This window comes from Oxyura jamaicensis, chromosome 19, assembly GCF_011077185.1.
Source record: "Oxyura jamaicensis isolate SHBP4307 breed ruddy duck chromosome 19, BPBGC_Ojam_1.0, whole genome shotgun sequence".
Lineage (NCBI taxonomy): Eukaryota > Metazoa > Chordata > Aves > Anseriformes > Anatidae > Oxyura > Oxyura jamaicensis.
In genome coordinates, this window is record NC_048911.1 from 8,528,558 (window position 1) to 8,549,105 (window position 20,548).

The window sequence follows — 20,548 nt, forward strand, 5'->3', positions numbered from 1 at the left end:
TCTCTCTCTCTCTCTCTCTCTCTCTCTCTCTCTCTCTCTCTCTCTCTCTGTCTGTCTCTTTCTTTCTTGTCGGAGGCTGTGGGATAATGGCGTGTGGGTTGTGGCTGTGAGGATGAGTTCCTGCTTCGTGCCGAACGGGGCCAGCCTGGAGGATTGCCATTCCAACCTCTTCTGCCTGGTGAGTGCCCGCCGCCGCCGCGCCACGGCCGCGAGTGGGAGCGGGAGGCGGCCCGGGGGGGGGGGGGGGGGGGGGGAGCAGGGGCAGCGCAAAGCCAAGCAGCCATTTTTAGCAGAGCTTCTGCTGGATGAGTCCTCGGAGTAGGCCCTGCCTGGAAGCAGCCAACTCTCCCATGCCCCTCCGGTCCCCCCCGCCGCCGCTGTCTGTCTCCCGTCGCCCCTCCCTCCTCTTTCTTCCTGCCTCGGCGCTCCCCGCCGCTCGCCTTCGCCTTCCCCGTTCCTCGCCCGCAACTTTTTTTATTTTTTATTTATTATTTTTTGCTTTCTCTTTAACCTTCCCGGCCCCCGCCGCCCAGCGTGCCGGCTGGGGCAGGAGATCTCACGGCTCCTTCTCGCTTTCTCGGCCAACTTTCCCGCGCCCGGCGCCCTTCCCCAAGGCCGCTGCCACCCCCTCGCCTCCCAGGGCCCCCTCGTTTGCTGCCTGCTTCCAGCCCGGAGCTCTGCTGGCGGTGGTACGCTCCGGGAGGCACTGGTGGCTTGGGTTTTGTTGTGCACCATTTTGTAGCCTTAATTCAAGTGCGAAAGCCTTCGGATGGATGATTTTTTTTTATTATTTTTATTTTTTGGTAGCTCCCAAACTAAATCTGATTCAACCGCACCACGATGCAATTTCTGGTGGCCGTGCTTCATCAGTGTATATGTGTATATATATATATTCAATGCAAATTAACTAATATTAGGTGACTGCCTGGTATTTGTTATTCCCGTCATAACTAAAAAGCTGTGCCAAGCTGTTGTACTGGTATTTTTGGAGGGAGGGGAATCTGGACAGCCTGAACATGTCTGCAGACTGCATCAGGCCTGCAGCTCCATGTTACGGGTGCGTTTTTAAACCTTCAAGTCTTTCTAGAGTATCAACTGTTGCAGGCTCCCTGCCTTTCCTCTACATTTCTCCTGAAGGTAGGAAGGCTGCCATGTTAGGTTTAAATGTTGCAGTGATCTTAGGTGTGCTTATTAGGAGGAAAAAATCAGTGACTCCTTAGCAAATGCCAGCGGGGCTCGGTCTCCATTCTCAGACAGAACCAAGGGACAATGCCTCCCCAAAGCACCTTAAGGTGCCTGCGCTCTAGTGGAAAAAACTTCGTATTAAAACTCAGTGCAGTATTGGCTTGTGGATAATCCAGGAATTGTCTCTTTCCCACTGGGTACGGTGGTAGCTCTTTCACTTTATAAAGTCAAATGAATCTTTGCCCAGAAGGGGATTTAGTGGATCATAACCAATGATGTGTAATTTAATGAGAGAAACAGGATTTAAATTCTTAAAATGTGGTGTGAGAAATGAAAAGCGTGGTAGCTCAGAGTAAAATACGTGCACTTGAGAAGCTTCCTGTGCAGGACAGAGCGTTTTACAATGGAGAAACTTGTGAAATTTTCTGAAGTAGTAGGTGACTGGAAGGATGTATGCCTGAGTTAGGTTTGCTATATTCCCTATATATCCCTAGATACCTTGGGTTGTAAAAAGCTGTGTATGGATAAGTAAGCGTAACATGACAAGCTATTTGCTAAGGCAAGTGCTTAAAAGATTGGGCAGTTGAAGTCTGCAAATAATTACATTGTCACTCGTTTTTCACTTTTGTTTTAAATCAAATCTGACTTTTCTCTCTGTAATATTAAAGATGAAGTGAAAACGAACAGCTCTTGCTTTACTGCAGTTATTAAAAGAGGTTTTAAAACAAGGTGCCCAATTATTTCCAGTTCACCTTCTAAGGTACAGAAAACTTACAAGTATGGTTACTGTTAAGTGTTGGACTAATCCTTTCTTCCTTCCTCCCATTTGCCTCTTCCCGTGCCATCTTCTAGTTATAGCTGTGTATTTCTGTTGGGAACGTACCCCAGTGTGTGACAGTTGTTCTCTTCTTTCCCACAGGCTGATCTAACTGGGATTAAATGGAAGCGATACGTATGGCAGGGTCCAACATCTGCCCCAATTCTCTTCCCGGTCACGGAAGAGGACCCTATTCTGAGCAGCTTCAGTCGCTGTCTGAAGGCGGATGTACTCAGTGTTTGGCGTCGAGACCAGAGACCTGGACGCAGGGAGCTATGGATATTTTGGTGGGGTGATGACCCCAACTTTGCTGACCTAATTCATCATGATCTCTCAGGTAGGAAGAAATTAATAACTTCCTTTAGTGGGTGAAAGGATGCAGTTACTCGGGACGTTCTCCTGCCAGCCGTTAAAAAATCTGCACGAGATAAACCGTTGTCTAGAGATAAGATAAATGTATTCCTACAATCTACAACTTTGATTTTTTATGGTGATAGTGGAAAGAACTCTCAGAAGAGCCAAATTATTACAGCAGTACGCTGATCAAACAACCGCTGCCTGTACTTAGGTGGTCTTGGATAATCAAGAAACAAGTTTTTGCTCTCTGCTTTTTTTTCTTTTGGGAATAAAATAAATAAACACAACAAAGCAAGTAAGCCTTCGAATTTGGGCAGCTCCTTTGGGCTTCTTGCGCCCAAAGTTGTGCCTGTGATTCAAAAATGACGCCTTAGATGTATTTTGATCAGATCTCCTTCGTTGGGCAATTGGAACTTTCAAATACTAAACCACCTCTTACTATGTAATAAAAATTGTAGAGAACTGGACAACTCTTGTACCACATGGAGTTGTTCAGACTGGAAGTCAAGTTGTTGGTGGGAAGGAGCCATCTGAATCTAGCTTCTTGGTTTTGTGCAAGCGTCTTTCAACCTTGTACTTAGGATTTCTCTCTCCTTTTCCAGTGCTCTGAACCTGACCTTGCTTTCAAACTTAGACTTGCCACTTTTGAAAGACTGACAATATTTGTATTTCTCAATATTGTTGTGTTTCAAACTTGGCACTTTATTTTGAAAATGTTTACTTGGAATGTTATGAAATTAAGCTTTCGAACGATCTATGTGAGCCTGTTGGTGAGGCTACACTGATTCTAGAAAAAAAAAAGTCACATTACTCTAATTTCCTTTCAAATAATGTACAGTATTCAGGTTACTGAAGTGTAAAATGAGACCCAGGTTTGGTGACCTGGTAACCAGAAATTGTTAACGCTGTCTGTGTTTGTGGAAAAGCTGAAGAACAAATACAAATCTGAAGTGCCACTGAGGAAGCTGACTTGAAACAATTTAATAGTGTGTGGGACTTTTGTACAAAATAGCATGATCTGGAAAAGAATTGACGTAGTAAAATAATGTTTATTTAGTTTGAATAGTTGACTTCAACACTGGGATGCTTCTGGTATTGCTGCCTGTCCTGGAAATAAAACTTTGCATCTTAAATGTTACTTACATTATAGGTTGCTTGATATTTTATTGCATTTATGGTTTCCTTATTTTTGCCCTATGAATAACCTCAGTCTTGACCTGCAGGGTACATCCTTTATACAGCTGAGATGGGACTTAGGGCAGGCCCAGGCCCAAACTAGCATTTAGCCTAAGCAAAGACCAACGCTTGTGTGAAGGCATCTGTGTAAATTTTGTGTACTGTTGGCTGGTGGGATTAAAATGCGACGAGTATGTTACATATTTATGTGTGTGTGTTTAAGATCAAATGCAAGTTAAGCCATTTGGAGACTGCCTTTCTGCTCTAGCTGGCCATCAAAATCTTGTTTGAACAACTTTCTTTGCGTTCTTTCTCAAATCTATCTAGTAGCGATTTAGTACGAAGGTGCCTCTTGAGAATAGCAGTGTTTTGTGGCTGCACTTTCAGCTCAGTGTGTATTTGTATTTTAGAGGTTTACACTTTCGCACAGGTAGCTAAACACGCATCGTCCTAGGCGTATGTCAACTCTTAACCTCTCCTGGTGTCTAAGGGAGAGCTAGTAGAGGATTAGAGTCTCACAAGCATGTCTTTGCAATTGTTTGGGGTATTTTCTTTGTTAGGTCACCTGTGGATGTCTGCACTTCCAGAGGGAGGCTGCTCTACGTGTCTTGCTATTAAGTATTTTTCCACAGAAACACTTACTGCTCATGAGATTGTTACCTGCGTCTGTGTGTAGATGTGCCTGACGTCATGGTTTTAGCAGGCAGGTTTTTTTCTCCCCTTAATTAAAAGGGGACATTATAATCTCTTACAGCACGTTAGTCTGCTTGGTTCTTATATGACCAGAATTTGATAAAGATATTAATCGGCTGCATTGTGGAGGAGGTGGCTGAGGAGTGCCTGCACCTGCATTTTTTCTATTCCCTGTTACACAAAATCTTAATGTGAACCTCATATAAGAAAGAATTATGGCTGAACCCAAACAATGTTATCTGACCTTTGTCATAGACCTAATGGATTTTTTTCATTGGTGGACAATTTCTTCTAGCAATTCACATTGCCCTGTTCTCCCTGTGATTGCTTGTTTCATTTTCAACGGGAAAGATAAATTACTTCCTGGCAGAGGCTTGTTACTTGCAAAATTGATTGGAAATTGTTTGCCGCTGATGGTTGAGGTGCTGCCTCATTTAGAACTTTCCTACCTCAGTAGGTGAGGAATTGCCCTGAAGACCTGAGCGAGGGAGGCACAAGGGGGTAAGAGCAGGCTGCTGCTGGCATGGCCTTCGTGGCCCTTGGCAGGCTTCTCGTAGGGAAGTGGGGCTTGGAAGAGCTGTAGTTAGAAATGTGCCGGGGTTAACAACTTTCATTGTGGCTTCCTTTGGCGTGAAACTGTTCCTGTTAGGGAGAGGTCAGTATTTGAACAGTTTTTGTTATTATTTTTTTTTGTAATTTGTAGTTTCAATGAATAATGGACGTTCAGTGTCTGAACATCCCAGTCATCGATCCTCAGAGATCTGAAATAAGGCACCCTCAAGAATCTCTTTATCAAGTGCAGAAGTGTCTTCCCCAAACCACTTTAAAAGGAAAAACGTAGCTGTTTCGCGGGGGTACATCTATGCACATCAGGTGGGGAAAAAAAAAAACACACAACAAAACTCTCTAGCCTGTGCATTCTAGAAGTTCTGTCTTTGCCCCAGAGATATGTTTGAATGAGTGCTAGTGGCTATATCTGAATTCTCATATCCAGCCTTGGATAACAGTCTTGTTGATGGTCAGGGATTGTTGTTGCCTGGGGGCATGTCAAAAGGAGACTTGTTCAGAGATGGTAATTGATCAGTAATATTGACTTCACTCAATCATTTCTTCTTTCTCTTCCCTAGGAAGAGACTTATTGTATGTAATGCCAAAGAAAAGCCTAAGTCTGTTTCTCCCTCAACATAGCTAGAGGCAGGCAGAAGTTAGTGAAATGTTGTTTTATCCTCCAACAATCTCAAAGGTTATGTTTTTGTTGTGACAGTGAGGCTTGATTATAGTAATTTCTGCAGCTCAGACCTTAAAGTAGGACATCTCATCAAATTTCAGAAGGCAATGGTCTCTCGCTGGTCTGATCAACAGTTATTTTATTAGATGGGTTCTCTTTTTGGTTTGTTTTAACTACCTATACATTTTTAAATTGATAGTAGATAGTTTCAAATTTGAGAGCAGTTGGGTATGAATTATGTACAAGACAGTCCCAAGGAAACGGTTACGTTTTGATTAATGCCTGGATAGGGGAATGCTTCAGTGTGCCTTTGACCTTCAAGTTGCATCTCTTAAATGGTGGTGCCTTTTTCCTTCTGGTGTCTATTAAGTCTTGTTAACTTACTTTAAAGAGTTTTCTTTGTATCTGTCATACATCAAGTTAACCAGATTTTTGTTTGCTGAATGGTCTTCTCACCCTTTTGTGAGGGATAAACGTATAAATGTAACTTTGCAGCTGGCCTTGCTCAGTACAGCGAGCTTGTCTTGTCTGTAGTGGATGCCAATGCTCCCGTATGTGTCATAGGAAAGCATTAAGGGTGTTGCTTGTTGTGTGGGGCACTGGTGCTTTGGCATTCTTCTGTCCTCCATGTCAGAGATAGATGTGTTCTTTTCAGCAAAACTGCTGATGAACACTATGCAGAAATTGTGGACTCAGACTCTGTAAAACTTCCGTGGCTTGGTATAAGGACCAGCTTGAAGGTGGTGGTGAACTTTTTCCCCCTTTTTTATTAACCCATTTCAACTGCCAAGCATGCATGTGAAATATACATGGAGTAAGGTGAAACATACTTTGTCATAGGAATGGATTTCGTGTCATACGCTGGTGTGAGGTACGATGTCACATGCGTAACATACCTGCTCATTATGAGCCATGAGCCCATGATTGCTGAGGATAAGCTGGAACAAGGTATCTGCTTATGGTATTACTCAAAGCCAGCGTGCAGGAGGCTATTAGGGAAACATGCAGGGAAAAAGTTGTTCAGCTTTTTTTTCCTTATGGCCAAGTAAAAGAGCTCCACACCAGTGAAACTTAGAGCTTGCAAGTACTGAAGGAAACTTGTTACCTTGTTATCCCCATAAGCCAGCACGGTTACATCCTTGTAACTGTGTAATACTTGAAGGTTTCTAGTACATGGGAAAAAACCTCTGCTAGGTAGAGAAAGCATAAAAACATGGCATGCAATGCTGGTAAAGGGCTGGCACCACAAAAGCTAACTTAGAGTGGTGCTGAATATTTGGACTGTGGTGTTCTGGGCAGTAGCTCCTATTTTGGCTTGTCTCTCAGTTGATGAAATTTTGCGACTAGTTGGGGTAGCTAGAGTCTCTTCAGTGAATGTGGATGAGATACAGCCCTACCCTGTAAGTATGTTGTTTCTCACTTTTGTAAGGGATGTGAGCCCATAAAACTATAAAACTCTTTCATTAGGTTAATTGAATAATTCTTAGTTGGAGCAACTTTATTTAATCTAAATTATCTGGAATTAAAAATCTTTTTTTTTTCCTCTCCTTTAAAGGAGACCTTTATTTACTATTCTACTATTGTATTATTACAGTGTGATATACAGCAACAATTGCACACTGCTTATTATACTTCCCTCGTAATGTGGCGCTTCCATAGGAAGTGTGATTTGATTGTCTAAATCAGTTCTGCATCAATCTATTTCTATAACTGGCTTGCTGTCAAGTGATGATAGAAAGAAAGCCCATGAAAGTAAGTAACACTTCTTAAAGATGCTTCTAAGTCATAATACGAAGAATGGATTTTTCCTCTGTGTAATTGAAGTAATGGGGGGGGGAGGGAGGAGTAGTCCAAAGTGCTGGCTTGACTGTGACTTGTTTCTTTGCACAGGTTATTTTTAGAGGTTCGTTGTGCATTAGGAAGACATTTTTAATGGCATGGAAAACATATTCAGCCTTTTCAATAGGTGATGCTTACTGATGTTTTGCTGGTATGGGCAGCTAGATGTTAGAAGGAAGAAGGAGGAAAATACAAAACAAAACATACAAAAAACATTCTTTAAAAGTGATCTTGAAAATGTAATTTTTACTAGTGTATACTTCTCTGTTGAGAAATAAATAATAATGAAAAAGCTATTCTAACAAAACCAACACCAGCAACACATTAAGGAACAAAATTCTGCTTATTGGTAATCCTTGGTTCTTAAATTTGACTAAAGATCTGTAGGTAGCAAATACCCTTTAGAATATCTGCCTTGAATAGAACAGGGGGGTATCGAGAGGCTGCTTCTTCAGAGTTCCCTAAAAATGGCAGGGCTTTTGGGTTCTGACCGTGCTTCCAACCTCCTGCCTCCCAGCGTGCTTGTCCAAGAGCACCGGAGGGACAGGAGGGCACGGTCAGTGACAGCGAGCTTTTTTTGCTGGTTCAGGTGGGCGTGGGAAGAATGTGAAGTAGAACATAAAGGTGACAAAAGCAAACAGCCTTCTGAAACTGCTTGAATTTGGGATGGTGACGGTATCAAGGAGGCGTTTGCTGAGGGAAGTTTGCCATTTGTGTGCATTATGAAAATTGCCTTTTCCTGACCATTGTTTCCCTTAGTTTTTCTCCTAATTTTGTAGGTTCTTGTAAGGAAAACTCCACCTCATATGTGGTGTAAAGAGGGAGGGAAGAGAAAATTCCTTATAGGAGGATAATACGTGTATATATCTGTTTAATGCATTGACATAAATTTCTGCCACAGAGTAGTTGACCGGTTTGGACAGCTAAGAAGGCTAATCAAAAATAAAATGTTTGTAATAAAAAATAAGATATTTGTAACTCCCAGGTTAGCAGAGCACTTCTGTGGATATCACTCGTCTGAAGTGAAATCGTGGCTTAACACCTTCTTAAAATGAATCAGCAACTCGTTTTGGTTTATTACGACTGTCAGGTTGAACATTTACCGTTATTCTGTTTAAAAAAAGATTAGAACACAAAAGTGTCTCTTCCTCTCCCTCCCATAAAAGGATTTTTAATGGTTTACTTTGCACAATTTCTGTTAAGTAGGAGGATTTTTTTCAGTTGTTGGGAAACAATAATTTAAATGAAGAAGAGAAATATTTGGGAGGTCCGAGCTGAAGTTGTATTTCTCCCATTCCGTCCACCACCCTACCAAAAAGGGGGCTGGGCTGGGGCTGATGACTAAACAGACTTCAAAAAGACACAGAACACTTACTGGTATCTTTCTGCATGAATTTGAATAATGTTCAGAAATGAGGGTATCTTTAACTGCCATCTTATTTAACCTTCCCTTTCTATAGCAAGATGCACTTCAGCTTGATATTTTGGACCCCAGATGCTCTTCCTGATCAGCAGGCGTGTTTGTAGCATGCTGTCTTTTTAAATTCTAGGGCATTAATTGTAATTTCCATCTAATGCCTTACATTTACCCCACATAACATGCTCATCTTTTGCAATTCCTAAGGGCTCTCCTAGCTTAGTTTACTGCTGAAACAATGTTGTGGCAAGTTCTTGCACGTAAACTTTTGTTAGTAACTTGGTTGTCAGCACAACTATTAATGTTAAATGCAATGCTTAGTGCTTTGTAGTATCCTCTGAAAATTGAAACTTCTCCTTTGTGTCCACTGTATGACCATCAAAATGCAAGCTGTGAGTTACGCTTCGGTGTACGTGCGACTTCAGCAGCTTTCCTCTCAACTGATATACCAATATGTCAAAACAAAATTAGGCAGAAAGTCTGGAAATAGCTCTTTGTTTCCTCCCATTATAGGCAATTGATGCAGGGGATGTTCTTAAAATCATTTTTTAAATTACAAAAGCCATACAGAAACCAACTATTTAACCTTTGAAATGGTGTGGAGTTTATTGTGCAGTTAAAGTCCAATATCATTAAGCTTTGTAGTTAATGTTTGCTCTATTGAGCTGCTTGTTTGCCACCAGTTGAGCAGTATGTGCTGAGCAGCAAAGCTGCCTGTAGGATAGGGTTGCTCATTTGTGTGTGTCTACAAATCTCTGAGCTGGGGAAAAGGTGTCCTCTTGGCACCAGTGTTTTATACCCTTTGACTTTGGACCTTTGTTGCTTTTTGTTGCAAGCTTCCTCTCTGTTTCTGTAGTGAGTTACTATATTATAGTGTAGCTTTGCAATATGAAAAACAAGCTTTTGCTGAACTTCCACAGTGGAGTAAGGGGAAATTCATGGTGAGGTCTCTTAGGAAATGCAGTTCCTTGCTTTTCCATGTCTTCACCAGAATTATTTAATGTCATGATTCATCTGTAGTGATGTGCACCTCTTCATTTAGAAATTATGGGGCAGGTCTGTTTATGCTGCTTCTATCCCTCAGAGAAGGGTTCTGGGACAATGAGTAATTTTCTATAACTCAGTACGGATCTGGTGTGGAAATATACATTTATTTGTCTGGAATCCGGCAATATGCAGGTAGGGTCCCCATGTTCTAGTTGCAGTAGCATCATGAAATTCTTTCCTCTGTCATCCTTGTCCTAAACACTCTTTATTGTAATGATCTGTAGAGTTCCTTTCTAAATAAAACTCTTAGGTGTTTGGTTTTCTCCATGCTCTCTAATTTAAGGATATTGAGACTTTACTTAATACTATTGCAACCTTTTAAGCTTCTAAGTGGCTTCCAGATAAAGGTGAAGGGGCTTATTTCAAAGGGGGATTTAAAATGCAAGGACTTGGCTGCATTACTGGGGTTTTCTGACCATGAAGCGAACCAGTGGAAAGCTGTTGGAACCAAAATCCTCTCTGAAGGAGAGGTGAACAGGCAGGTTGCCGTTGTAAGACCTCGTATGTGGAACTAAATCTGAACCCAAACCTCACGCCTTGGAGGCATGCAGAGAAGGCTCGAGGGGCAGTAAATATGGGATATGAGCAACCTGTTCTAACTCTGAACTCTGAGTAAGGGTGGGAGTGAGTGACCTCCTCCACAGGTCCCTTTCGGCCTGAATTATTCTGTGACTACCCAGAGACTAAAGTAAAAATACATCTCGTCTATGTCAGGCAGTTTGGTAGTCTCTGCAGTTACTCGGAGTATAATAGCGATGGCGGTGTAAGAATAACTGTACTAGGTTAGTCCAAGGTGAGCAGTAGCAGATCCGTAGGGATGTGTGTCAAACATGATACACAAGGAATCATAGGCATAAAGGTAAGGCCCGATTGCCTGTAACTTAAGGACAAGATCTTGAGCTTCCTTATATTATCTTCCAAATTAGCATGTTGATGGGAATGAGTGACACCATGTATGCACTGAGAGAGCTTACAGGACCCTTGAAGTGTCCCTCGCTTTACTCACGTAATGTAGCTGCCTTTGTAATTCTTCAGACCGGTGCGTGGACTTCTAGGGCCTGCAGACAGTGTTCGAACTCTGATTACAAGCCGAAGTGGTTAAAGAGATTACAGCATCTTGTAATGAATCTCGCTTTCTGATTTGGCAAATCAACTTGTCTTGCGTAAGCTGGATTCCAGGCCTGTGTTTGATTTGTGGGGCATGTAAGATCTCAATGCTTCACTTCAGAATTGTACCAGTATGAACTGGGCCTCGTCTTTCTGCTTGCTGTTCTATTTACATGCATACGTACCTTATTTTGTTTGTTCTGGGTCTTAAAAAATAACTTAATAAATACAGTTGTGCATATCTTCTGGGGAAAAGGTTTGGGTTGTTCCTGCCAGCGTTGTCTGAAGCCGGGTGGTGTTCCCTCCCTGCTGCCCCCCCCCTCCTCATTAGCAAATGGATGACCATTAAGGGTCAGTTAATCATTGATATATGTGCCTGGCTCTTCAGTCAGTGGTAGCTAAAGACATAAGGATATATTAAAAATCTGTCTTTGGGTGATTTTTTTTTAAAGCATAACTATTTTTTTGGTTGGAGATTTATAACTTGAGTAAATTATCTGAAAGTTACAGGCTTTTTGGTTGTGTTATGCTGTGAATATCTTAAGAGCTTGTGGGAGAGGAAATAATTTGATGATATGTCTAGTACATGAAATAATAGGATGTAATTCAATGCTAACTTCTCTTTTTCTCCTTTGCCTTGTAGAAGAGGAAGATGGTGTTTGGGAGAATGGACTTTCCTATGAATGTCGCACTCTGCTTTTCAAAGCCGTTCACAACCTGTTGGAGAGGTGCTTAATGAACCGGAATTTTGTGCGCATTGGGAAATGGTTTGTGAAGCCCTATGAGAAAGATGAAAAACCTATAAACAAAAGGTAGGATGCTCTATTTTGCTTTATTAAAGAAGCTGTAGGGTTTATTTAAGGTCCGTGCTAGAAGAAATCTTTAATTAAGAGCACTCAATTTATAGCTTGTTTGGGATCCTGGATCCCTGATCTTTCTTGTTTTTCTGCCTTTTTGGAGTTCTTCAAAACTTCCTTGTGATGAAGAGAAGTAATACTGCACTTAATAGTCGATCTCTCCTGTACTCATACTCTTACACAGACCATGGATAAGAGAGATGTCAGAAAAGAAGCTGAAGTCTTCTAGAAAGGAAGAAAAGGATAACTGTGAAGACAGCCTTGCTCTGAAATTCCCAATATAGTGATGAGGACTGATTCTGGTTGTAAATACTACTTACTCTTTGAAAAAGCAGGGTCTAGAGAGCTATTTACAGGCTCCACGTGCAGTTTGGATAAATTGCATTGTACAGTAGTCTTTGAGAAGAGAGTTTGTCAGCTCCTGGTCAGAAAGCAGGTTGCAACTGGGAACACTGGTGTTAGAGGAATGCATATGGCTCCCACATTGAGGGGGAGGAGGGCGAGAGCAGATTTCTGATCTAGATTGGAAGAACTTCTTCGCATGGTTCTAACGTGGTTTGACACGGTCTATGTTGCCTAGCAATAAATAATGAAATGAATAAAAACTAGGTTAGCTGGAACAAGTTTAATCTCTGTTCCCAAATCAGCTTTTAAAATCCAAAGTAATTTAAAGCTTAGAGAATGTGTTTTTTTGTGTGTGTCTGTGTGTATGTGTTAAATCTTGCATGCAGGAAATTTTGAGATCAGTGGCTTTGCTTTTTGGGTGTGGAGTTGGCCTTTGTTGGCATCTTCTGTAATAAATTTAAACTTGAAAGAGAACTAGAGCTGTTTTGGAGCAAAAGAAGCAGAAGCACATGTTTGTGTGTGTTTCTGTTAGTTGTGAACTGCTGCTTTTAATTTATACGTAAACTTGTCCTTTAGTTCTAGGCATCTCTTTCTCCATCCTAGTCAGGGCAAATGTCTCCTCTCTAGGGTGTCCTTGCCCATCCATTTCTTCTGTCTGTTGGTGCTATAAATCAATAGTAAAGAGTTTACTTTTAACTATTTAGACTGATAGCATCTTGGCACGCTCTGGGCTTTCCTCATTTGAGGAACTGGTTTTCCAAATTGCCATTTGAAACCAGCATTAGTTATGTCATGGCATCTCTTACGGTAATTCTATAAAGCTCTCTGCAACTGCTGGAAAAGCTGATGAAACCTTTTAAAAGAAAATAGCAGTATTTGTTTAATTTGGAAACTCTATAATTAGTCTTTTTTTTTAAAAAAAAAAAGCTCAGAAGGTCAGGGTGGTTGACAAGAATGACTGAAGGAATTGTGTGCTTACCTGCAACACAAGTTCATCGTAAGTAGTCCAGAACTAGTGGGGAAGTAGATCAGATAAGACAGATTTGTGTTCACAATTTCATTGTAGAGAAATGTGTTTCCTACCAGGTACTTCAATACCAGTTGACATTTTGAGTAGTGATTTGTGTGAAGTGAAGGAAGGGGAGTAGTTAACAGATGTGCATTCTCCTGGCTTATTTTGTTCGCCTCTTCTGGATATTCCTAGAAGTTTAATCTATACTCTGTAAATTTAGGCTGTTTGGAGGGATCCATTCAGGCCCGTTTCTCCCCACAACTTTGTGCAGAGCGGAGCCCAAGGGAGTGAAACAACTGCAGCTGGGAAGCATGTCACATCTGGGGCTGAGGAAGAAGTGTCAGGTGGAACGATTTGAGTGGATTTTGGTCTCTTGCATAAATTCAGAGGCTCTTGTAGTCAAAAGGGACATTTATCACTGAGTGTTAAGCATGACACTGCAGCAGAGCACAAGGCACTAACTCATCATAAAAGGGCTTGCAGCCAGCCTGGAAAATGCCCTTAATGTTGCACCTAGGGTGCTAATACGGTTTTTAGTAGACAGCTGGTATTAAGGCTCTGTAGGAGAGTCAGAGCTGTTTAGGTTTTGATAGTTTTAGACCAATTTTCATGTCTTTTTTCCTTCCTTAGTATTGGTCTTGATGATTAAATGGATCTTATGTCCATCTCTTCTGTAGGTGTGGTGATTTAATTAAGAAAAACTCACCATCAACACCTCCCCAAAGCCATGCTTTTGTCCATGATTATGGATACACTTTATTTTAAGAATCAGAACACTTGTGAAGCTACGTTTTTTGTCTTTTTTGGCACTTTTTCTATTTTTCTGTCTCTCTCTAGTAATAAGAGTAGTGATTCATAATGCTGATTTCATAAGCATGCTGTACTTGCTTCTTGATGTGGGAAGAATAGTCTTTTTCAGAAGACTTTTTTCCTCTGTTTTATATCTATCTATCTATATATATAGATACATATATGTTTCCTTCCCAGGAAAGTAGTGCTCCTCCTGTGTGGAGGCAGCCACAGATTAACGTGGCAGGTATTGCATCTGTCAGGGGGAATGAAAGACTTCTGTTCAGAAAGGTTGTAATTACTTCCCTATATTGCCTGTGCAGGTTAAATGTATATCATTCTTACAGAAGAAAAAAGTTACTGTGTGATGACGTTGGCGTATCTTCATTCCTCCTTTTCATCTTAGAAAATACTAAATAGTGGTGGAAGTATGGAAAGTGCCTATGCTCAAGAGTAGGAAGGATTTTCCCTGTAGTGGAAGGGAACGAAGCTGCCTTGTTTCCTTTCAGCCATTGTTACAGTTACCTTGAGTGGCTGCTCATCCTGTAGTTAGGAACACTTTGTTTTCTTTGGGCTGTTCTTTGCGTTAACATTCAGAAACCCTGAGTGTAGAACTCACGTGCCTGTATAATTTAGGGATATTTATTATGCTGGGTTTGAAATCTGCTACCAGTCTGCTTCAGATCACAGTTCATACTACCCTGTACTTTGGGACTTGGCTAGTTTGCAGATTGGCTTTCTGTCTATTCTAACTACGGATTTAGATAAGGTTGGTTGTTCTTGCCGGCAATCTTAAAGACTTGGATTAGAGACTTGGTAGTCAGTGCTCTTGGCTGCAAAGGTAACTTGTTAATGTGCTTTTTGGAGCTATAGGTGACTGCTGTGCAGAGCCTCAGTCCCACTTTTTCACTTCCTTCCTCTCTGGAGGATGTGCAAATGGAGCTATTTCTTTCATTTGCAGTTGCTCCCATCTGGATTTTTCCGAGTTCAGTTAGAAAGCACGTGGCTCCAGCCTGTGTGAGACTTCCTGGTGTCCCAGCTACAAAAGGCAGCGTTGGGTCTTCCTTGTGTGTGTGGTAGTGTGGCAGGGAACTAAAGATCTGTTTGTTGTTGTCATGTGTGGTGTGCTCACCTCACACGTGGGGTGGCGGGGCAGGAGGCTTGTGAGACATGAGGGTGTGATTTCTAATGGGTGTTTGGCTGGGATGACAGGTCCTCAGGCAGCCGTGCCTTCCTGTCTGTTGCTCTGTTGTTTTTCTCCCTGTGTAAGGTTTTTAAAAAAATATAATCACACCACAACCTTCACTTCTTCGTTGTTCTGTTTGTTTTTTTTTTTAACTTTTAAGAGGACAGTCCATAATGCTCATAAACTGATGCCACTGTGATATGTGAACAAACAACCAAGGAAGTAAGAATTAATTGGTTTTAGGTGGTCACTGTTTAAAGATGTTTATGATGTGGCTACTAAAACTTGTTAATCTAACTTTAATGTTAAACCTTTTTAATGTTTGTTACTGAAGAGGCAAAAACCAAACCAAAACCAAAACGCCACACCAAACCCTCTCAAATGTTTGCGTTCTGCAGTCACGTGCTGCATGACAAGGCTGCAAGGTAATAACCATGACCTGCTCTTCCCTCCTTCCCTCTCACCCCCTACTTCCCCCAGTCTAAAACCAGCACTGGGAAAAGTGAGACAGATGTGTATTTGGTGAAACTTGATCTGCTAGAACAAGTCAGGGTTGCCGTGCCTGAGGAAGCTCTGAGGTTTTTGAGTACACTAGTTCCATTTCTGTTTGGAGAGAGGGCAGGAATGGAGTAGGTAACTCCAAGAAGTGTGTGTGCTCATTTTTTTTTTGTGTGTGCATGGTGTTTTTTTCTTTATTGTTCTTAATTTTTAAGCAGGTGATTCCCAAAGATTTCAGGACGGGTCAGCTGGGATGACGGCAGAATAAAAGACTAAAGAGAAGGTTTTGTTAATGGCCTTAGTTGTAACCAAGCAGGGAATAAATGATTGCCACGCTATTTGCCACATTTTTTTTGCCACGTTTTTGTCAATCACTTAAAGTGAGGTGGATTACAGAAGCTCCATAACATGGTTTAAATACTAACATATTTAATTGCAAAGTTTTCTTCCTTTCCAACCTATTGTGTTGTTATTGTAGCATTCAGAAATAGTTGTGTGTGCTTTCTTCAAAACTCCACGCTTTGAATGTGAGAGGCAGAGATCATGATCTACTGCATCCAACTGTCTCCCTTCTCTGCTTAGGCTGCTCAAAGGTGGCCTTTGGATGAGGCTTTGCCTCCTACTAGCTGGGTGATAAAATAGTTGTGTGTAACTAGTATAAATATGATTAGGAAACTCGTCACTTTGAATGCTATTTTAGATAAAGTTCCTTAATAAAGCTTAAATTTGATATTCCTAATGAAAATAAAAGTACCAAGTGCTTATGTGGAGCACATCTGCTGGAGTTTTTTAGGTAACAAGTACAACTTGCTAAATTTTAACATGATTGAAATGCCGGTAAGCAAATAATTGAGCAATATTGATCTGGTGGGATGATCTGATTGAAGACTGGAAACCCAGAATGCTAAAAACTACTACTTTATTTGTATGGTTGCTTTTTTTTCTTCTCCTCCTTTTAAATAGGAAATAAGGAGTTGTTCGGGGTGGCTACAAGTTTACTTAAAAAAAAAAAAACAAAAAAACTGTTCACTTAAAAAAAAACACCAAATGAAACAAACAAACAAAAAAAAACAAAGCAACAAAAAAACACCCCCCCAACCCAAACAAACAAAAAAAAAACACCACTTGGAAAATCGTAAGTGATAGGCTTATCATAGCTTACAGAATAAAACTTGCTGCACAAGTTTCACAAGTAATGCTGTTTAACCTTAGCCTAGGTAGGGGATTATATAATGCAAGTACATGACTTCAAGGGAAACGACTGCTGGAAAATATTTTGTGGGTGTCTGTATATGTTATATATATATAAATATTTTTTTCTCTTCCCTTATCTTACCAAGAGGAAGAGGTAAAACTATCCACAACGGATTCCTTTTGTGCGTGTGTTGGCAATTCCTCAGTATCAAATGGCCATGGCTGGGGCTGGGGGCGTGAGCAAATTTTTCTTGATAGGGACGTAGTAATTGCTGCCTAGTGCAGAAATATTTGTTGCTAATGTAACAGCAGCTACCCTGAAAGATCGGCTATTGTCTGTTTGGTCTTTGCTGCCCTTAAGACAAAGTGAATATTATGTTTTGGGTCTTAAGCCCATGTTCCTGTCTCATCCTGCTGTTTGGCTACCTTTTTCCTGTTTCCCAGGGGGTTCTCTTTCAATACGAATGACAGTTCTTCCTTGCTTCCTCTAGAAGGATGCTCCGAGTTATTTATTATAATTATTATTATTTTAAGGAACAGACTGAGGAGATATCTGGATGCTGAAGGTCAAAACTTCTTTGTGATTGAGAGTTAACTGACCAAGTACATGTAGTCATGGGCTTTGCCTTTATTTCTATATATTTAATTTGAAACCTTAATAGCTGAAATTAAGTGGTTCTTCCTTGATACTGTTGGGGTATTTTCTGTAATCTATTAAGTCTGCTCAATTGCTTTTGCTGTGTAAATTTCCTACCTACGTTAGTCTTTAAATCAAACAATGTCAACATTTTTTTTCTTTTACAACAGCTCTAATGAGGCTGTTCTGGCATCATGTACCGGCAGGAGAGCAGGTGATGTTTTTCCTTTTACTGTAGACAGCTGGAATTGAGAGCTGCTGTAAGTAGGACAGTGCAGGATAAACAGCAGGAGCTGAGAGCATTGATCACATGATTGTCTCTTTGGAATATTGGGTTGCTACAGAGACTACAAGCAGACAAATTTAGCACTTTACATCACAAAGCAGTTTTCTCTTATTTAGCTTAAGTTACGGCGGTAGTTGATTTGTCAGGAAAAACTGAAAGTGATATTTAGCTTGTAACAATGAATCTATACTGTTTGTTCACTGAGCAGCAAGGTAGCACTAAAACCATACAGATAGGTCAAGTTTTGTTAAATGAATATTTTGTAATGCATCTTAATTTTCAGCTTTGAAAACATCTGGCTTACCAAGATGTTTATAAATGTTTCAAAATGGGGCAGAGCCATAGACTGAAAACTGTTGCTTTGAAATAATGTCTAGGTATTATCTGTCTTCCAAATATATTCTGGATTTTTATTCTCTATAGCACATGTATATTTCCTTGTGAAAGCATAAGTTCAGATAACTGAGATTTGTATCCTGAATAATGAAAGGATGCTAAAATACAAGATGACAGCTTTATTAGTCTCATACGAGTTCAGAAATATGGGAACACGAGCCAATTCTTTTTGTAATATTTCTTATAATTGTTGTATCTGCAGAAATATGCACGATTTTATGTGTATATAGAGGTATCTAAAGTTCTGGTTGCATTCTGAAAGAATCAGCTTTGCTTCTATGGTTTTAATATACAAAAATATGTATTTTTGTTTCAACCTTGTTTTTATTGGGATGAAACTAAGCTCAATAATGACAACAATGACTAAATGTGGAAGCCTTTAAGGTGAATATGATGTTCTGGAATACAGGTTACAACATTTGTATTTGTTTTAGTGCACGCAACTTGGTTATGGAATAAACAAATATATTTTTGAACTTGCGGTTCTAGTGAACATCAAAATATCCCTAGCTATGTGAAAAATATTTTGTAGAGCCTTTGACAGTAGTCATTAATGATGTGCTTTGAACTGGAAGTTTTTCTACTTTGCTATTAGCTATGTTTTTTGCTTTGTGTTATCATCAAAATCAGCTTTCTGCTATATTTACCTTCATGACCATAGGGAGTTACTCAGAGATGCTTAGAAAAATGTCTGCTGTTCCATCTCTTTGTCAGTAGTTAGAGAAGCGTCTGTATTTGGAGATACTATTACTTCACGTTAAGATAGAGTATGTAACTTGCTAGAAAAATGTAGATGTGCATTTGGTTAGATCTCTTTGAGCTTTCCCATTAAGGATATTAATGCCATTGTGTCCGCTTGAAGAGCAGACCCTGTGATAGGGGCTGATACAAACCCTGACGTTACGGGGAAACTTGTAGCCAACGGCAAGAAAGGCATGTTTGTGAATTGATTAATGATGATTCAAACTCTTAGCATAGAAAGTAGTGCAGCAATATAATGAGTATGTGTGTTAGCATGTTCTTCCTATTCTGTTTCCCTCATGCCCTAGCACTTGAAAGAACAAACAAAAACCAGAACACACACCCCAGAATAAAATAAACAGAAACAAAGCTCCAGAACTATTTCAGAATTTGGGTACCTGCCTTGTGCTTTTGCTTTTTTCTTTCATTTCTTAAAAACAAACAAACAAAATGAAACAAGGGAAAAATCCCACAACCACCACGTGTTTTTCCTGGCAACGTTTTTTTTTTTTTTTTTGATGCTGCATTAATATAATGATCTGACTTGAGCATTTTCCTTATCTTCATATTTTGCTCATTACTGCAAATGCATATTTAAATTCCAGTTCTTTTCTAGTCTGAACGAAGATTGTGCAGTCTCCTCATTGAGGATTATGGCACGATGAGCAGAGATCGAAGACTTCATGTTTAAAATTGCTGTTGAAGCAGTGCAGGTGTGAAGGTGGCTGCATGGAAAGCTGCTCTTCATTAGCGCACTGCAGTGTTCCGGCTATTCCTGGAAGATGTATGTAGTCACAAAGAACCATTCTGAACAAGCACTTACAAAGAAAAGGTGGTAGATGGGTTGTCTTGAGGGAGTTGCTTCTGCTTTTCTTCCGTTAGCTCAGAAAGCCTCAAGTGGCTTGGCAGCTTCCCTCTTTCTTCTCCATGATGAAAAGCCTCGAGGGTTGCCTGACAGAGAACAAAGCGTAGAGCGTAGCATAGAACAGAGGATGATGGCAGCGCGTGTTGAGCATGTGGTCAGGTACGGAATTCCTCTAGACTTATTCTTTGGCAGTTGTTTTATTTTCTGTTCTCTGCTCATTGCTATAGTGTTATTTTTCAAACAGGTCTGGGGGGGGGGTTACAGGTGAATAACTGAATACGAAGGGGTTTTCTTTCCCAAAGAACCTATTTAACTGTAAGACTATGTTTTCCAGCCCAATAATTTACTAGAGTAGGCAACTGTCACCTTTTTAAAAAGGAACTTATTTGATAATATACTGCCTGTAATAGGCTGTAGTGAAGAATAACTCTTTGGAGGTGCTTTTATTTGGGCAGTTGCGATGCATCAGTTGGGAGCTGTCAGGTCAATTGATGATGATGATGACTGTTGTCAGCCAGTCATGATATATATTGATTCTTGGTCAAAACGCCCCAAAGGATTCAGGGTATTGGCCAATGTATTCCAGCTTTTACAAACACTTTATAATAATCAGAAATAGTGAACAGTATTTGTAAGACTTAAAACTCTATCTCTGGCGTGTTTGTGCTCCTTAATGAAGTGTTCTGCCTGATTGAAAGGGAAATGGTAGAAAAGTAATTATGCAAGTCATTAGTTCTGGGAGAATAATTTAGCTTTGCAATGTCCATTTTGTTCTTCTAGGAAAAGGGAATAGAGAAATACATAGTGAGAATACAGTAAATACTCTGTTACGATTGATGGTGCTCTGACTTGGTTACCCACTCAGATCAGCTTGGA

General features: G+C 40.4%; 1 protein-coding gene across 3 annotated transcripts in view; it reads left to right on the forward strand.

Annotated features, from left to right (window-relative positions):
* The window catches only part of MED13 (mediator complex subunit 13), a 58,621-nt gene that overhangs the window by 1,986 nt on the left and 36,087 nt on the right, over positions 1 to 20,548 (forward strand). Inside the window, exons 2-4 of one of the 3 annotated variants that reach the window (XM_035342845.1) lie at positions 50 to 178; positions 2,105 to 2,339; positions 11,510 to 11,678. In XM_035342845.1, coding sequence (XP_035198736.1) covers positions 113 to 178; positions 2,105 to 2,339; positions 11,510 to 11,678 — 470 coding nt within the window. In that variant the 5' untranslated portion in view covers positions 50 to 112. Of the gene's footprint in view, positions 1 to 12; positions 179 to 2,104; positions 2,340 to 11,509; positions 11,679 to 20,548 lie in introns of all 3 variants that reach the window. The other 2 variants (XM_035342844.1, XM_035342846.1) reach the window with 2 other exon arrangements.